Source organism: Populus alba, chromosome 17 (assembly GCF_005239225.2).
Source record: "Populus alba chromosome 17, ASM523922v2, whole genome shotgun sequence".
NCBI classification, from domain to species: domain Eukaryota; kingdom Viridiplantae; phylum Streptophyta; class Magnoliopsida; order Malpighiales; family Salicaceae; genus Populus; species Populus alba.
In genome coordinates this window covers 4,186,803-4,200,468 of record NC_133300.1, presented here as the reverse complement: position 1 = coordinate 4,200,468, position 13,666 = coordinate 4,186,803, and the positions used below count along the sequence as shown (strand labels likewise).

Genomic DNA, 13,666 nt, shown 5'->3' with positions numbered 1-13,666 from the left:
GATTTTTCAACAATAATAAATAAATTAAACTCACGACATTTAAAAAATTAAAAAAAAATAATACAAACTTAGACCCATGGGCTGAGTTGGAAAGCCCATGCACCAGGGCTATTTGTTTAAATGCCCATTCTCATGTGGTAGGGATTTTTTTTTATTTTACTATTTTATGTTTGGTTTAAAAAAATTAATTTGAGATGACTTTTTAATAAAATATTAATTTTTATTGGTTTTATTTTTTAATATTGAATTAATTTAAAATTAAAATTAAATTTTTTTTTTTAAATTATTCCCGTGAATTTCAAAAGTCGGCTCAAGTTAATCTAAATGGATTAAATGTTTTATTTATTTATTTTAGTATTAGATCTAAAATATCATTCAATTTATAATTAAAATTTTTTTAGAAGAGATATTACTGATATCTAGATTTTTTTTTGTATTTTAATTTTTTTTTTCTTGATTTATGAATTAGTGTGGACAAATGTAATAATAAAAGCTAAAGATTGAAAAAAATTACTCTTCAAATAAAGTTAAAAATCATATTTTATTAGGCAAATCATTAGTTTCACATGGATTTAGATTTTGGATATCCAACCCTATCAGATTTGGAGTAACTATTTAAATACTCATTACTTAATTACACAGCAACTATTTTTTTCTAAAAAAAACAAAACCTAAAACACATAATGTCCATCATCAGTGTCCGTTCGCAAATAGCTCCTAATCACAACTTGTGCGTTTGTCATGTGTCGTTCAAACACACAATGCAAACTACACGTCATTTGTCCTTGATTGCCACCTTTGGGCCATAGGGGACAAGCATCAATGAGGGGAGCCATGTCTCCTTGCTGTTCAAAAGGTGTGTACCATATATAAGCTTTCAAAACCATGACACCTGTGCAAAAGACAGAAACACCCAGAAAGACAGAAAACTAGAAAGCTCAAGCAACTTCTCAATCAATTTGAAGCAAAAAGGTGACGAAATTATCTCTCTAAAAAATTTCTTTTGTTCTCTTACTTTTTGGTGTACAAAATCTGAACTTTCTTTTCTATTATTGTTCTTGCAATAGGAATTTCAGAACTTTAGTACCATTACCGGGATTTGCGTGTAGAATTTACTTGTACTTTATGAGGAATTAAGTGTGAGAAAAGGGTTGGTGTTTGATTATATAGAAAATCCCGATTTTTATTCATGTTGGATTGGTTAGATGTGTAAAGTTTAGGTTTTTTGGTGTTATTTTCATTTGGGGTTATTCAAATTTGATAGATTTGAAAAGGGTTTGTGTTGTCTTATAAAGTTTTGATCTCTGAGGAGAACCCACTTTTTTTGGAGCTTTGGTGGATGTTTTGGTTGTGGAAAAGCTCTATCTGGTATTGCGTTGTTGAGTAACTTGTGGTTTTTAAGAGAGGAAGTGAACAAGGGCTTTGTCATAGATGGGGAGGCCATTGTTTTATGAGATTGTGGAAAAACCAGCTACAAGTTGTATAATTGGAATATGTAGCGCTATATGGTTTTATATACAGAAGAAAAATATCGGGTACTCTCATGTGGGATTAAGTTATGAAAATGCAGTTGAAGGGCACCATTGGAGGATAATTACCTCTGCTTTTTCACATATTAGTGTTATTCATCTTGTTTTCAATATGAGCGCACTTTGGAGTCTAGGGGTTGTAGAACAGTTGGGGCACATTGGCCTTGGAATGGCTTATTATCTTCACTACACACTTGTGTTAGTCGTATTGTCTGGGGCACTAGTACTGGGGATGTACCATATATTGATACAAAGATTCAAATTAGAGTATTTTCGGAGAGTGACGGCTGTTGGGTACTCTTGTGTTGTATTTGGGTGGATGACAATTCTTTCTGTGAAGCAACCATCCTCGAAGTTGGATCTTTTTGGATTCCTTTCACTTCCTATCAGTTTTGCGCCTTTTGAGTCATTGATTTTTACATCAATTATTGTTCCACAAGCGAGTTTTCTTGGCCATTTATCTGGAATTGTTGTTGGATATGCTATAGCATGGGGTTTGATACATGGGATGAACAATTTCTGGGCAATATCAATGCTTGGATGGATTGTGCTTTTTTCTGTGGTCAGTTTGAAGCGGTCAGGTGCTTATGATTTTGATTTTATTGAGATTGAATCTGTTATGGATCCTTCCCTGCCTTCTGTGCGGTTTCCTGGAACTGGTAGAACATTGCAGATGAGTGCACTACCAGTTGAAGGTGTTGAAATCGTTTAACTTCTGTTAAAGATGTTATCCCCATTTGTTAACTAGGGGCTTTACTTTCTGAAGAGTCAAATCTCGATACTATTTAAGTATGCTCTGTCAAGCTGGACTTTTACACTGGGATTTGTCGCATCTTCCCGGCCATCAAAGCTCAAGCTGGCACTCATTTCTGCTGTAGACTTGCAGATTTACAGGTGCAGCTTTCGCATTCAGTCATTTATTAGAATGGTAAATGCTTGTTGTTGTAGACCAATGTGGTTTGAGATTATCGGCCATTGTTTTGTCCTCTAGTTCCTTGTTTGTTGTACTGCAGCTTTTCTTACTTTTGAAATTCTTTGGTCTTCTGATCTCGTGATTTTCTTTTTTGTTAGGCACAATATTATTCAAGAATGATGAAAAGGAACTTGTTCACAGATCCGTTGTAATGCAATGAAGATATTACTGTTCTATGTAACTATAAAGCTTAAAAACTGAACATGCTTTTTTGTATTCAATCTTTTGTGCATCAGTTGTCGCTCAACTCTCAACTTGTATTTTGCACTCTGACCATTGTTTGACTGTGATGCATAAGTTTTCTTTTCTTTTCTTTTGGATGAATGCTATGCTTATAGTTATTTATTGCATAAATTAATGGCTAGGGCATCTATGCACACAATGGTTGTTTGGACGATGTTTCCGGATCACTATCAATCATCATATGCAAAGTCGCATCCAATTTAGAATCGGGGAGGCACTGTTTCCTACTTGGCTATGGCAAAAAAAATTGCTGGGAATGAGACTTTCCTTCGATTTCTCAGTCTGAGATTGATGAATTCTTGGATTATTCATTTACGAAGCACTCGGGTTTTGGCAACAAAAAAAAGGGGGAGGGGGCGGGGGCGTGTTTTGATCTGGTAAACAAAACACTTGCTGAATGTAGTGATGGCAGCTATTCCAATCGTTTATATTGGATATACTCGACTTCAATGCTATCAATGTCATTGTTTAAGGGTCTCCTGCGGGTTCTCATGGATTCTTTTTGCATGGAGATCACTTTGCTCGGTTGTCCTAGCCTTGAATTCTCATTGTTGAATGGCCTTATCATTCAGATTTTAAGTATTTCCTGATGGAACAATTAGTTCAGCTGATTTTTGTTGTCTGCTGGATTATGCACTGCTTGGGTTAAAAGAATCGAAAATACCATAAATTTAATAAGCTGTTTCAGATCTTTGGACCGAGCTTACCTAACCTCAAAGCTCTAGAATGGCAGCATACTTCATCATCTTTGAGTGCCATCTATAGTGGCTAAAACTGCTTTGATTGCGTTGCCTGAGCCCCACTAGACACAAGAGTGATAACAATCAACATAATCCAATCCTTATATTAAGCTATTAAGCCAGAAAGAAGGTAACGTGTGGAGTCCAACGGGCAACAGTAGACAGATTACATCAAAGCTGAGATATGTTTCATCCCTACCAAAGGTGACGCTGACAGTAGCTCCTGCAGATGGCCATTGATACCCGAAAATAATTGACACAAAGTTTCAAGTTTTGCCGTATTACCATGAAGTTTACAGCCAACTACACAGGAAAGGGGCTTAACAAGCTCAACCAACTACACAGGAAAGGGACTTAACAAGCTCAACGAAAAGGCAATCCATAATAAGATGCAAGAGGTCTAGATCAAGAAACAGCAAGGTACCAACCACTAGGACCACAGCCTGCGGCAGTGGAAGAGCTTGAAGCTAATCGAGGAACAATTCCAACTTGCTAAGGAAGGCTACACTGTCCTGCCTCGATCATCTCCTCATAACCCCAAGTTAATAGCAGAAATGAAATTGGCAAATTCAACTCAGCTTTTTGTGGAAATAATACTTTTGAATTACAAATGTATCAGAATAAGCTATCAACAATTTTAATACTTGCCAATAAATAACATGACTCTTTGACTGCTCGCCCATATAGTATATTCATAACTACAACAAATTGAAAGAATAAAATGGCACGACTAGGACTAGCAACCAAGCACTTGAATGCAGTGAACATTGGCTACTTGTTACCACTTAAATCATTCTGTGACTTCTAGATTAAGCAACTCCAACACCCACATATACACTGTCCACCAGGAACATCTGATTCATCTGCAAATATTACAGTTCATCAAAGGATAACAGTTAGTTCAATGCTCGACCACATTGATTGGTTAAAAGAAAAATGGATGCCAATTAATAATTTTAGAACCAGCAAGGCAAATAACTTTATAAGAATAGATTATGATGCACCATGACAAAAGTATCACATGCATGAAATGAAATATCTGGAACAATTCTTAAGAGAAATTTGATAATAAACGAGAGCCTTAAAAAATCTGTCACATGAAGTTTCTGCACTTCACTTTTATAGAGTATCTCAGAGCTTTAATCAATCTTTAACTAATTGCACAAGAGGCGCAGGATAAGTTGGATGCAGTTATTGAGACAAGGTACGTGTGGGAATATAGCCAATTTCTGGAGTAACCGGATTTTGTAAATTAGGGAAATGGTCTTGGGAACGGACACTGATGACGGACTTTCATCAGGAGGAAAATTTTCCAAAGCATGGACTATGAAGTAGGATCGAGAATGTGGTGATTGATAATACTTGCATACTCAACCAAGATAGAATTTGACAGGAAAGCAATAATTAACACAAGGAAGAACAACCCTAGTACTGGTATTAGAAAAGGAAAGGCGAGCATGAGAACAGATTTGGAGATAAGGCATTGAATGGTTTTGCATGTTATACAAGTATTATAAGTTAACAACCTCCAGATGATGGAAACAAATCATAGATTGCGTGCATCTTAGGTTTAAATACCATCAATCAGCACATGTCAATATGACATACAAATGATGAAGTTGCATGCAAAGAGTTTAATTACGCATGCCAGATCCCTGTCCATCTGATTTCTGAAAAGGCAGATATTCTATGGATAAAGCCACCATGACATTATAATAGTCTTCTTGTGATGCAAACCAAAGATATTATTGAAATCTTTAGATCTTTTCTGTGAGCTCACTTTTACATGGCCCGAAACATACCAAAATTTAAACCTTCACTCATTCAAATGTAAGAATATGAAGGTAATTGCAATTCACAACTCTTACCATTTCTTTGTGTCTTCATTGCCCTCTTTGAGCTCCGAAGTTTCATTACCATGGGTTGTGCCAGAGGCAGAACTATTTTCTTGAGCCCCTGGCACGGGATGAAGGAGTTGAGAAAACCCCTGTCCAATTGACTTCCATAAGCGGGTCGGCAATGAGGACTGCAAATTATCGGTACTTCCATATGACAGTTCATATAAGGAAGCACAAGCAGGGTTTAGATCAGAAAATCTGACGGCGCCTAAGAGTCGTTCTGGAAGCTCTGACTCACTTTGAGCCTCGATGAGAAAAGCCAGGTCAACAGTCAACATTGAGATGTAACCAAACGCCAAATGAACTATTGCACTTGCAACCATTGAAGATCCGATATCCACATCCACTTCGAAGAAATTCTCTGCAACACAGTACTTGGAAGAAAGGGCACGCCCAATAATGCACACAGCCTGCTCTCCGACTGCCTTTCTTACTATCCAGGGGCCTTTGACAATGTTGGCAATCAGTTTAAGCCTTGAATTTCTAAACCCATCATCACCATTCAAGAACTGATCAACTAAAGATCCCTCAGGAAATGGCTCTGTGGCTACAAAATACGCCACAGCACTATAGTTGTCCTTACCCGGGAGTTGTAGATTAAATGCCCAAACAAAAGGCTTATCACCATCTGGAAACTCTTCTTCAATAACCTTCCTCACACGGTTTTTTTGATTCTTCAAAACCTCTGCAATCTTATTAGACCCTTTAATCCAGTCAAATCCAAGAGGCTTTAAAAGATATTCTCCACCAGGGATTTTAGTCTTAGTTGTCAAATACTCTGGACCTCTTACCATGAAATAGTCTCCAGGTGGAGATGCCCAGCCATTTGAACAATTATCTGGATCAAGTAGTGGAAAAGCCCCCTCTGATTTTACTCTCTCTAACCATTGATGCTCCCCATCACCGAGGCTGGCCATATGACTCTGTTTGGACCAAACATATCAATTAACCAAACGTGACAAAACAAAACCAATAATGGGAAAGATCAGACATGTGCAATCTGTGGCACAGTTCTATAGATGCTCCTGCCAACTCTATGAAGGTAAAAAACACCCTCACGTCATAAAACAAAACATGCATTGAAATGACTAAACATTACTCTCTCAAACCCATCAAAACATAACCAGATAAAGAGATCGCTATTTTCAGAGTCAAGAATCTCCATACTACATTAGTCACTGCAAAATTTTCTTTAAAGGGTTGTTCTATGAGCTTTTATTGACCTGAATAAAAATCTTATCATCAAGAACTAATAATTCATCGTATATATCAACACGTATAAGTGATAAGCTTTGGTACATATAGTTATATGAACACAGTTTTCATGGAAAATGTTTCCAAATCTACCTCGCTTTCATGAAAACAAATTCACATGAACTAAACACACAACAACATCATTGAAACCAGCAAAGAAACCCCACCAAACCAAAATCCACAGCATTTGCCAAGAAAGTAAACTACACTACACCAATTACATCTAAAACCGCAAAAAGAATCAACAAATTATCAAAATCAAAACCAAAACCAAAACCAAAACCAAAAGAGCCACCATTAAACAAAAAAAAAACCACACAAGTAAACATGCTATTATCTACACAAGTGTAAATTTAGCAAGAAACCCACAATGGGTAGCTACAAAATCCTACCAGATTTGCAACCAAAAACATAAATCACTCAATAACTAAAATCCCCACAAGCCAACAAAAAAAAAAAACAGAAACACCAAAGAAATTAAGCTAAAAAAGCAATTAAAACCACAAAGTTCTAACCTTTTTTGTGGAGAAGACAAAGGGTCACTCAAAGAATCAAGATTTCTGAAAAAAACCCAAATTAGAAACAGAAACACAAAGGGTTTTGTCTGCTTGATTTGTCTTTACAAGGAAGCTTCAAAGACAGCCTTCAATAAAGGTTAAAAGTTGTTTGCTTTTCGTTTGTATGGATTTTGATATTCCTTGCGAAGAAAACTTGCTCTGTTTTGTTATTTACTGAAAACTGGCTAAAGCAGTTGGTCTTTGAGAGTGCGAGATGATTATGACATGGAGGAGATACCGGATAAACCGGTACCAAGTAAATTTCTGACAGATTTAATGATGTTGACCAATCAGAAAAGCTCCACGTCTCTCGGGCTACTTTGATTATCTCAAGTAAATTGTTGCATGGAAAATTAGTTTTGATTAACATGTAAGTTAGTTCTAGGATATTTGATTATTGAACTAAAAAAAATACCGTCCTCACTTTCAAACTTTAAAATCCTATAAATGCTTGGAAGAAACAGTTCATTTTTTTTTAATTTTTTTTATTTGCAACCGAATGACAACAATTTATTTTTTCAATTTTAACTTTAAGAATCTACATTGGGTTGACAATTAAAATTGGAACCGAATTCACTAAAAAAACTAATTTGCCGAAGTTTGCAATCGAAATTAACAGAAATAATTGAAGAGAGGAAATCGCTATTTCCCTTCTTGTAAAATATTGATCAGAAATAATATTTTGTTTTTTTTTTAATTTTATTTTATAATATTATATTTATTAAAAATTAAATTTTATAATTTATTTTATTTTTTATAATATTATTATAGTTGGATGCATCAAGTAACAAGTTTTGTGCATTAACTTAATTGACTCAATTTTTTTTATTTTTTTTTATAATTATTTTTCTTTTAATTTTATTTTTTATTATTTGAATTGCTCAAAAATTATTTACAGGCAGTTTTGTGAATTGGATTGATGATGTTAACCCTGCTCATCTTTCTTTCTACTCGATGAGACATTAAGTTGCTGATTAAGAGAGACAGGTAATGTACACCGAGACTTGTAGCCCAGCGGTGATAAGGATTTTCTTGTTTTTGTATTTTGGGTTCAAATCTCAATGTGTATGTTTGTCATTTTTATGGTGTTTTACATGTTTACTGGGTTTGCAGAATGTTCAGTGAGCCTTGAGATTAATCTTGGTGCATAAATCGAAAAAAAAAAAAAGAGACAGGTAATGTGTTGCGCAGCATGTGTTGAGAGAAGATATACGATAGTGTTGCAGGTTTTTTTAGTTGATTTGGGATGAACAAGAGTTACCAAGGCAGTAGTTGGCTTCTGTTTCGCTACAGAAAAGACAGTTATAATAGAAAAGCACGTAAAAATATATATAAAAATTGTTTTTTAAGTGAAAATCACTTTAAAAAAGCTACTTTCTTAATCAATCTAATTAGAAAGATTTAGTCACTCTGATGACAAGAACCTGGCTGCTGCATTTGAATGGAGTTCCGAGCTTTCATCAGAACTTTCGGTTTCTTTCTTCCAATTCGAATTTGTGCATTTGGTTTTGAAATTGAGAAATTCAGATTATTCTCATTGCTGCCGGATTTTCGAGGTAATTATAAATCAAGCAGTAGCTGTAGCAGCAGAGAGAGAGAGAGAGAGATGTGAGACCATTACAGAGAGTGGGAGTTAAGTTGAGGTGTTGCTCCTCCTCCATTGTCGTAGATTGTAGTTTTTTTCTCTATATAATGAAATTGGCTGCTCGGCCTGGACATAGAAGATTGCTGAACCACATAAAATTGTTGTGTTCTGGGCATCGATCACAGTGTTGAGGGAACTTGGACTAAACTACTGCCTGTCTTCGATTCCAAAATCAGATGCTGGCATTCATCCATTGGATGTTCAAGTGATGGATTTCTTAGAGAATGGGAACCATGTCTATCCATCCTGCTATTCCTTTTCAGCTGCAATATGATCTCTGTACTATATTTAAATCAGTAGATGGGTTATTGTTTTTATGCTGATCATTCATTGTTTCAAATAACATTCAAGTAATTGACATTTTACTTGATGGATTTGAAAGTTGTTCAGTTCTTCGAAGCTGTTGAGGATATTATTCAATCTACTGGAAATAATATTAGTACTGAAAATAAACATGATCAGGGATTGCTATCATGATTAAGGATTAATATTACTAAAGATATTCATGATCTCTGATGATATCTACAATGAAAATAATAATGATATTAAAAATAAATATTTAAAGATTATAATTATGATCAGGGATTCCTGATACTGAAAAAATCATGATCAGGGATCGTGATTTCTGATCATACCTGCACAAGAGATTTTTAAAACTAAAGATAATTATAATCATATCTGCAACAGATATTCTAGAAATTAAATGTATATTTTATCATTAATTGTATCCTTAATTATAAAATTTTTTGAATCAAAGATTGTAATAAATATAAGACCATAATGTAATAGTACAAGATACTAAGAATGTATATTTTTCTGTATCTCTTATTCTACACATCTGTCTCTTTATTCTTCCTTTCTTGAGAAACCAAGGACAAATACAGAAAAAAAAAAAAAAAAAAAAACAGAAACGTATTTGATTAAAGAGATGGAAATGGAACATAAAGTAAATGCCTTTTTCGTAGTTTTTAAGTAAATTTCTATATTTTCAAAACAGGAAGTATATGCCATATCTATATCATCTCTGTTTTTTTGTCCCAATACAGTAAACAAGATACCCAAAAGCTTTATCATGATGAGGCTTATCCTCTGCAGTTGTCCTATAAAAATTGTTTTGTACAAATTGCATTGCTTGTGTATGCAGCCAACTTACTTTCATCACTAGTTAAAAAGACTCCATTCATGGAGGCAATGCTTGCATTTGAATGTTTCGATTGAATTAGATTTATGGGTAAAATTCTATTCAGTTGCCAGAGGGAAATCATAATTTCTGGTTTGTATCTCAACAGTAAGAAGAAATGCAAATAACATGGCCAACAACAGACAACCTACTTCTGAACTCAATGAAATCACGAACACCGCATGCTCTCTACTTCCTAACATATGAAAATCAACTAAGTTGTGTCCTAACGATCCACCATTTACACCCTCACTGGATCTTTCCTTCCCGCAACACACATTCTCTCGATCTAACCAAGTTCCTCGAGATGGAGAAGAAAGGATCGCAAAGAGATGGGACATTGTTGCAGCATCCACTTCTCCTAGTTCTTGCTCTAGCTATAAGTTTTGTTATAATGGATCCGTTTAAACTGGGACCTTTAGGAGACCATGATTTCAAGCCTTTTAAGCATGACCTTGCCCCTTACAAGCAAGTCATGGAAAACTGGCCTAGAGACAATAGAAGTCGATTAGGGTCCGGAAATTTGGAGTTTGTCGATGAAGTTTTTGGCCCTGAATCGTTGGAGTTCGACAGCCTGGGGCGAGGCCCTTACGCTGGTTTGGCCGATGGACGCGTTGTGAGATGGATGGGACAGGATGTTGGATGGGAAACCTTTGCACTTGTTTCCACAAACTGGTGAGTTCTACTAATGACTTGATGAAAACAGAGAAAATATGTATTCATCTACTCTGAAAATTCTTGTAGATGTAGATGGTTTATAACTTGCATATACGAAAATTCTTGGCAATTGGAGTATATGCCAAGTAATTAGCTTGTGTTGAGGGAAAACTTTCTCTAATGAAGTTGCTAATTAAGATCAATAAGTTAGTGAGTCAAATCAAAGAAATCTGGAACATGAATTTGTTCTCTCTTTTAACATCTCCTTGCTGATATATACTAACTATTCTTCGAATTGGCTTTGAAAGGTCAGAGAAACTTTGTGCTAGAGGAGTTGACTCGACCACATCTAAGCAATGGAAGCATGAGAAACTGTGTGGTCGTCCACTGGGTCTAAGGTTCCACAAAGAGAGTGGAAATTTGTATATTGCTGATGCTTATTATGGCCTTCTGGTAGTTGGGCCTGAAGGAGGGCTTGCTGCTCCTTTGGCAACTCATTTGGGAGGGGACCCAATACTCTTTGCAAATGACCTTGACATACACAACAATGGATCCATCTTCTTTACTGACACCAGCAAGAGATACGACAGAGTGTAAGAGTACACAAAAATGGAATCTGTTCTTACAAGATTTGGCTATTTCTGTACAATTTTGGAGCTGTTGATATGACTTTGTTCTGCAGGGACCATTTCTTCATATTGTTGGAAGGAGAATCCACTGGTAGGCTTCTCAGATATGACCCTCCTACCAAAACAACTCATGTAGTGTTGGATGGCCTCGCATTTCCAAATGGAGTGCAGCTATCTGTGGACCAAACTTTCATTGTCTTCACCGAGACTACCAATTGCAGGTAATGTTCATACATCCTTGTAAAGTTGTAATTCTACAAAAAAAAATTTCAATATTGTATGATCCAATTCGATCGTTTCGGCGAATGTCTAAAAGAAACCAAATTGGTACTCCATTCAAAGATTGCACTATGAACATCATGGACAGTAGTGCATGATGAGTAGGAGGTTATGACAAGCTTGGTCATTTGGTTTAACATGCATGGCAATGAATGCCACAGGCTAATGAAATACTGGCTGGAAGGACCGGAGACCGGGAGGGTGGAACTTGTCGCAAACCTGCCTGGTTTTCCGGACAACGTAAGACTTAATGATAGAGGCCAATTCTGGGTTGCAATAGATTGCTGCAGGACAGCAGCACAGGAGGTTCTTACTCGGAATCCATGGATGAAGAGTGTTTATTTCCGGTTACCAATCCAAATGAGGTACTTAGCCAGGATGATGGGCATGAAGATGTACACAGTCGTATCCCTCTTCAATGAGCATGGAGAGATCTTGGAAGTTCTTGAGGATCCAAAGGGTGAAGTGATGAAGCTAGCGAGTGAAGTCAGGGAAGTAGAAGGGAAGCTGTGGATTGGAACTGTGGCTCATAACCACATTGCTACCCTCCCTTTTCCTTAAACAGCACAAATCCTGATAGTTATTTTGTTCATCTTTTGATTTGGATTTTCCTTTATTTAGCAATGGTTTAACAAATTGAAGACTCCTCTGTCACTTTCCTAGATCTGTACCCCCTTGATGTTTTTTTTTTTAATTATTATTATTATTTTATTTTAGATTATTCATCCCTTTGTGATCAAGATGTTTTGTTAAATTGTTCGACGAAAAAACCTGGAAAAAAACCCGAGTTATTGAGTCACTTGTCAATAATTTTTATTAAAATTATAGTTTTTTTTTTTCTTGCATGTTGATCAAGAAGCATTTAAGCCATGTTCGAACAAAGTTATTAAGAACATAGTTACATATAAAGTAATTAGTTGGGTTAATATTTTGCTTTTGTTTGATTAACAAAAAATCCAATTATATTTAAGCTCTCAATTATAAGTTTATCAAATCAATTTGTTAATATAAACCGAGTTTAACCACTATTAAATTTTAAGGGCATTTGGAAACGTGTTTCTAAAAATTTTTTTAAAAAAAATTATTTTACTAGAAATTAATATTTTTTTATGTTTTAGATGAATTTGATATACTAATCTCAAAAAAAATTAAAAAAATATCATTTTAATATATTTTACCATGAAAAATATTTTAAAAAATAACTGCAACCATACTTTTAAAGAGACCCTTATTTGCATTTTTAAGTTATGAAAGGGTTTTTTTTATGAAAAAAAAAAAATATTGACTCAAAATAATACTAATAAAAATTGATTTTTAACTACAATCACAGACCACATGTTATTTCTTCACCTCTCAATATAATTAATTCTCTGCGTAATTAGAAAATAACTAGATTATTCACTGTAAGTCAAGTTAAATTTCTACTTAACATAAAAAATATATTTAGATATTATTAATGTTTTTTTCTAGTTAAAAAAAATTAAACTATTTAGGGGTTGAATTTATGGATTCAAAAGTAATCCAAATGACTTGTAAGAATATAATTTGATTCAAAAAAATTTCAAGATGACATTTTTTATATTAAAATAACAATATAGTGGATTAACTCGGGTTAACACAAGTTAACATGTCAAATTCATAAACCAAGTTATGAGATTATAATAACCCCATAAAAAGAAAATCAAAACAAATTATAAAGCTTAATTCTTAATCACTCAAATATTGAATAATAAAATTGAAAAAAAATCAAATAAATAAATATCTAAAAACACAACCCGAGTTAACTTGTTAAACTCATGATCTGGGTCATAAAACCGAGATTACCCCATATAAATTAAATCAAAATAAATTATAAATTTCAATCTTCAATTCTCAATCAGTGAAGGATGACATTAAAAAAAATCAATTAAAAAAAGAACATAAAAAACAACCCGAGTTAATTCATTAAACTCATGGCTCAAATCATGATACCAAGATAATTTCATAGAAAAAAAAATAATAACTTAATTTAACCCGAGATAACCTGTCAAATCTACTATGCTGGTTATGAGATTAAGATAATATTATAGAGAATAAATCAAA

The 13,666-nt window shown here is 34.6% G+C and overlaps 3 protein-coding genes across 5 annotated transcripts; 2 read left to right on the top strand and 1 right to left on the bottom strand.

The window, feature by feature from the left end:
* Window positions 1–819: 819 nt before the first annotated feature.
* Window positions 820–2,826, top strand: LOC118038569 (RHOMBOID-like protein 13). Of its 3 annotated transcripts, none has more exons than XM_035044962.2 (2): window positions 820–972; window positions 1,068–2,826. In XM_035044962.2, exon 2 carries the CDS (start codon window positions 1,432–1,434, stop codon window positions 2,239–2,241), a length of 810 nt encoding a protein of 269 aa, XP_034900853.1. In that variant the 5' UTR covers window positions 820–972; window positions 1,068–1,431; the 3' UTR covers window positions 2,242–2,826. The 3 variants fall into 3 exon arrangements, 1 of the variants encoding a protein (XP_034900853.1); XR_012168518.1 differs by having other exon boundaries at window positions 882–2,423; window positions 2,601–2,826; XR_004685782.1 differs by having other exon boundaries at window positions 882–2,457; window positions 2,601–2,826.
* A 1,205-nt stretch (window positions 2,827–4,031) lies between these two features.
* Window positions 4,032–7,384, bottom strand: LOC118038568 (protein ENHANCED DISEASE RESISTANCE 2-like). The gene is made up of 3 exons (XM_035044960.2): window positions 7,153–7,384; window positions 5,354–6,306; window positions 4,032–4,348 (listed from the first exon to the last, which is right to left on the bottom strand). Coding segments are annotated over exons 2-3 (948 nt in total). The 5' UTR covers window positions 6,301–6,306; window positions 7,153–7,384; the 3' UTR covers window positions 4,032–4,347.
* A 2,855-nt stretch (window positions 7,385–10,239) lies between these two features.
* Window positions 10,240–12,145, top strand: LOC118038573 (protein STRICTOSIDINE SYNTHASE-LIKE 13). Its single transcript, XM_035044966.1, has 4 exons — window positions 10,240–10,694; window positions 10,985–11,269; window positions 11,359–11,526; window positions 11,746–12,145. Exons 1-4 carry the CDS (start codon window positions 10,327–10,329, stop codon window positions 12,143–12,145), a joined length of 1,221 nt encoding a protein of 406 aa, XP_034900857.1. The 5' UTR covers window positions 10,240–10,326.
* Window positions 12,146–13,666: the final 1,521 nt, after the last annotated feature.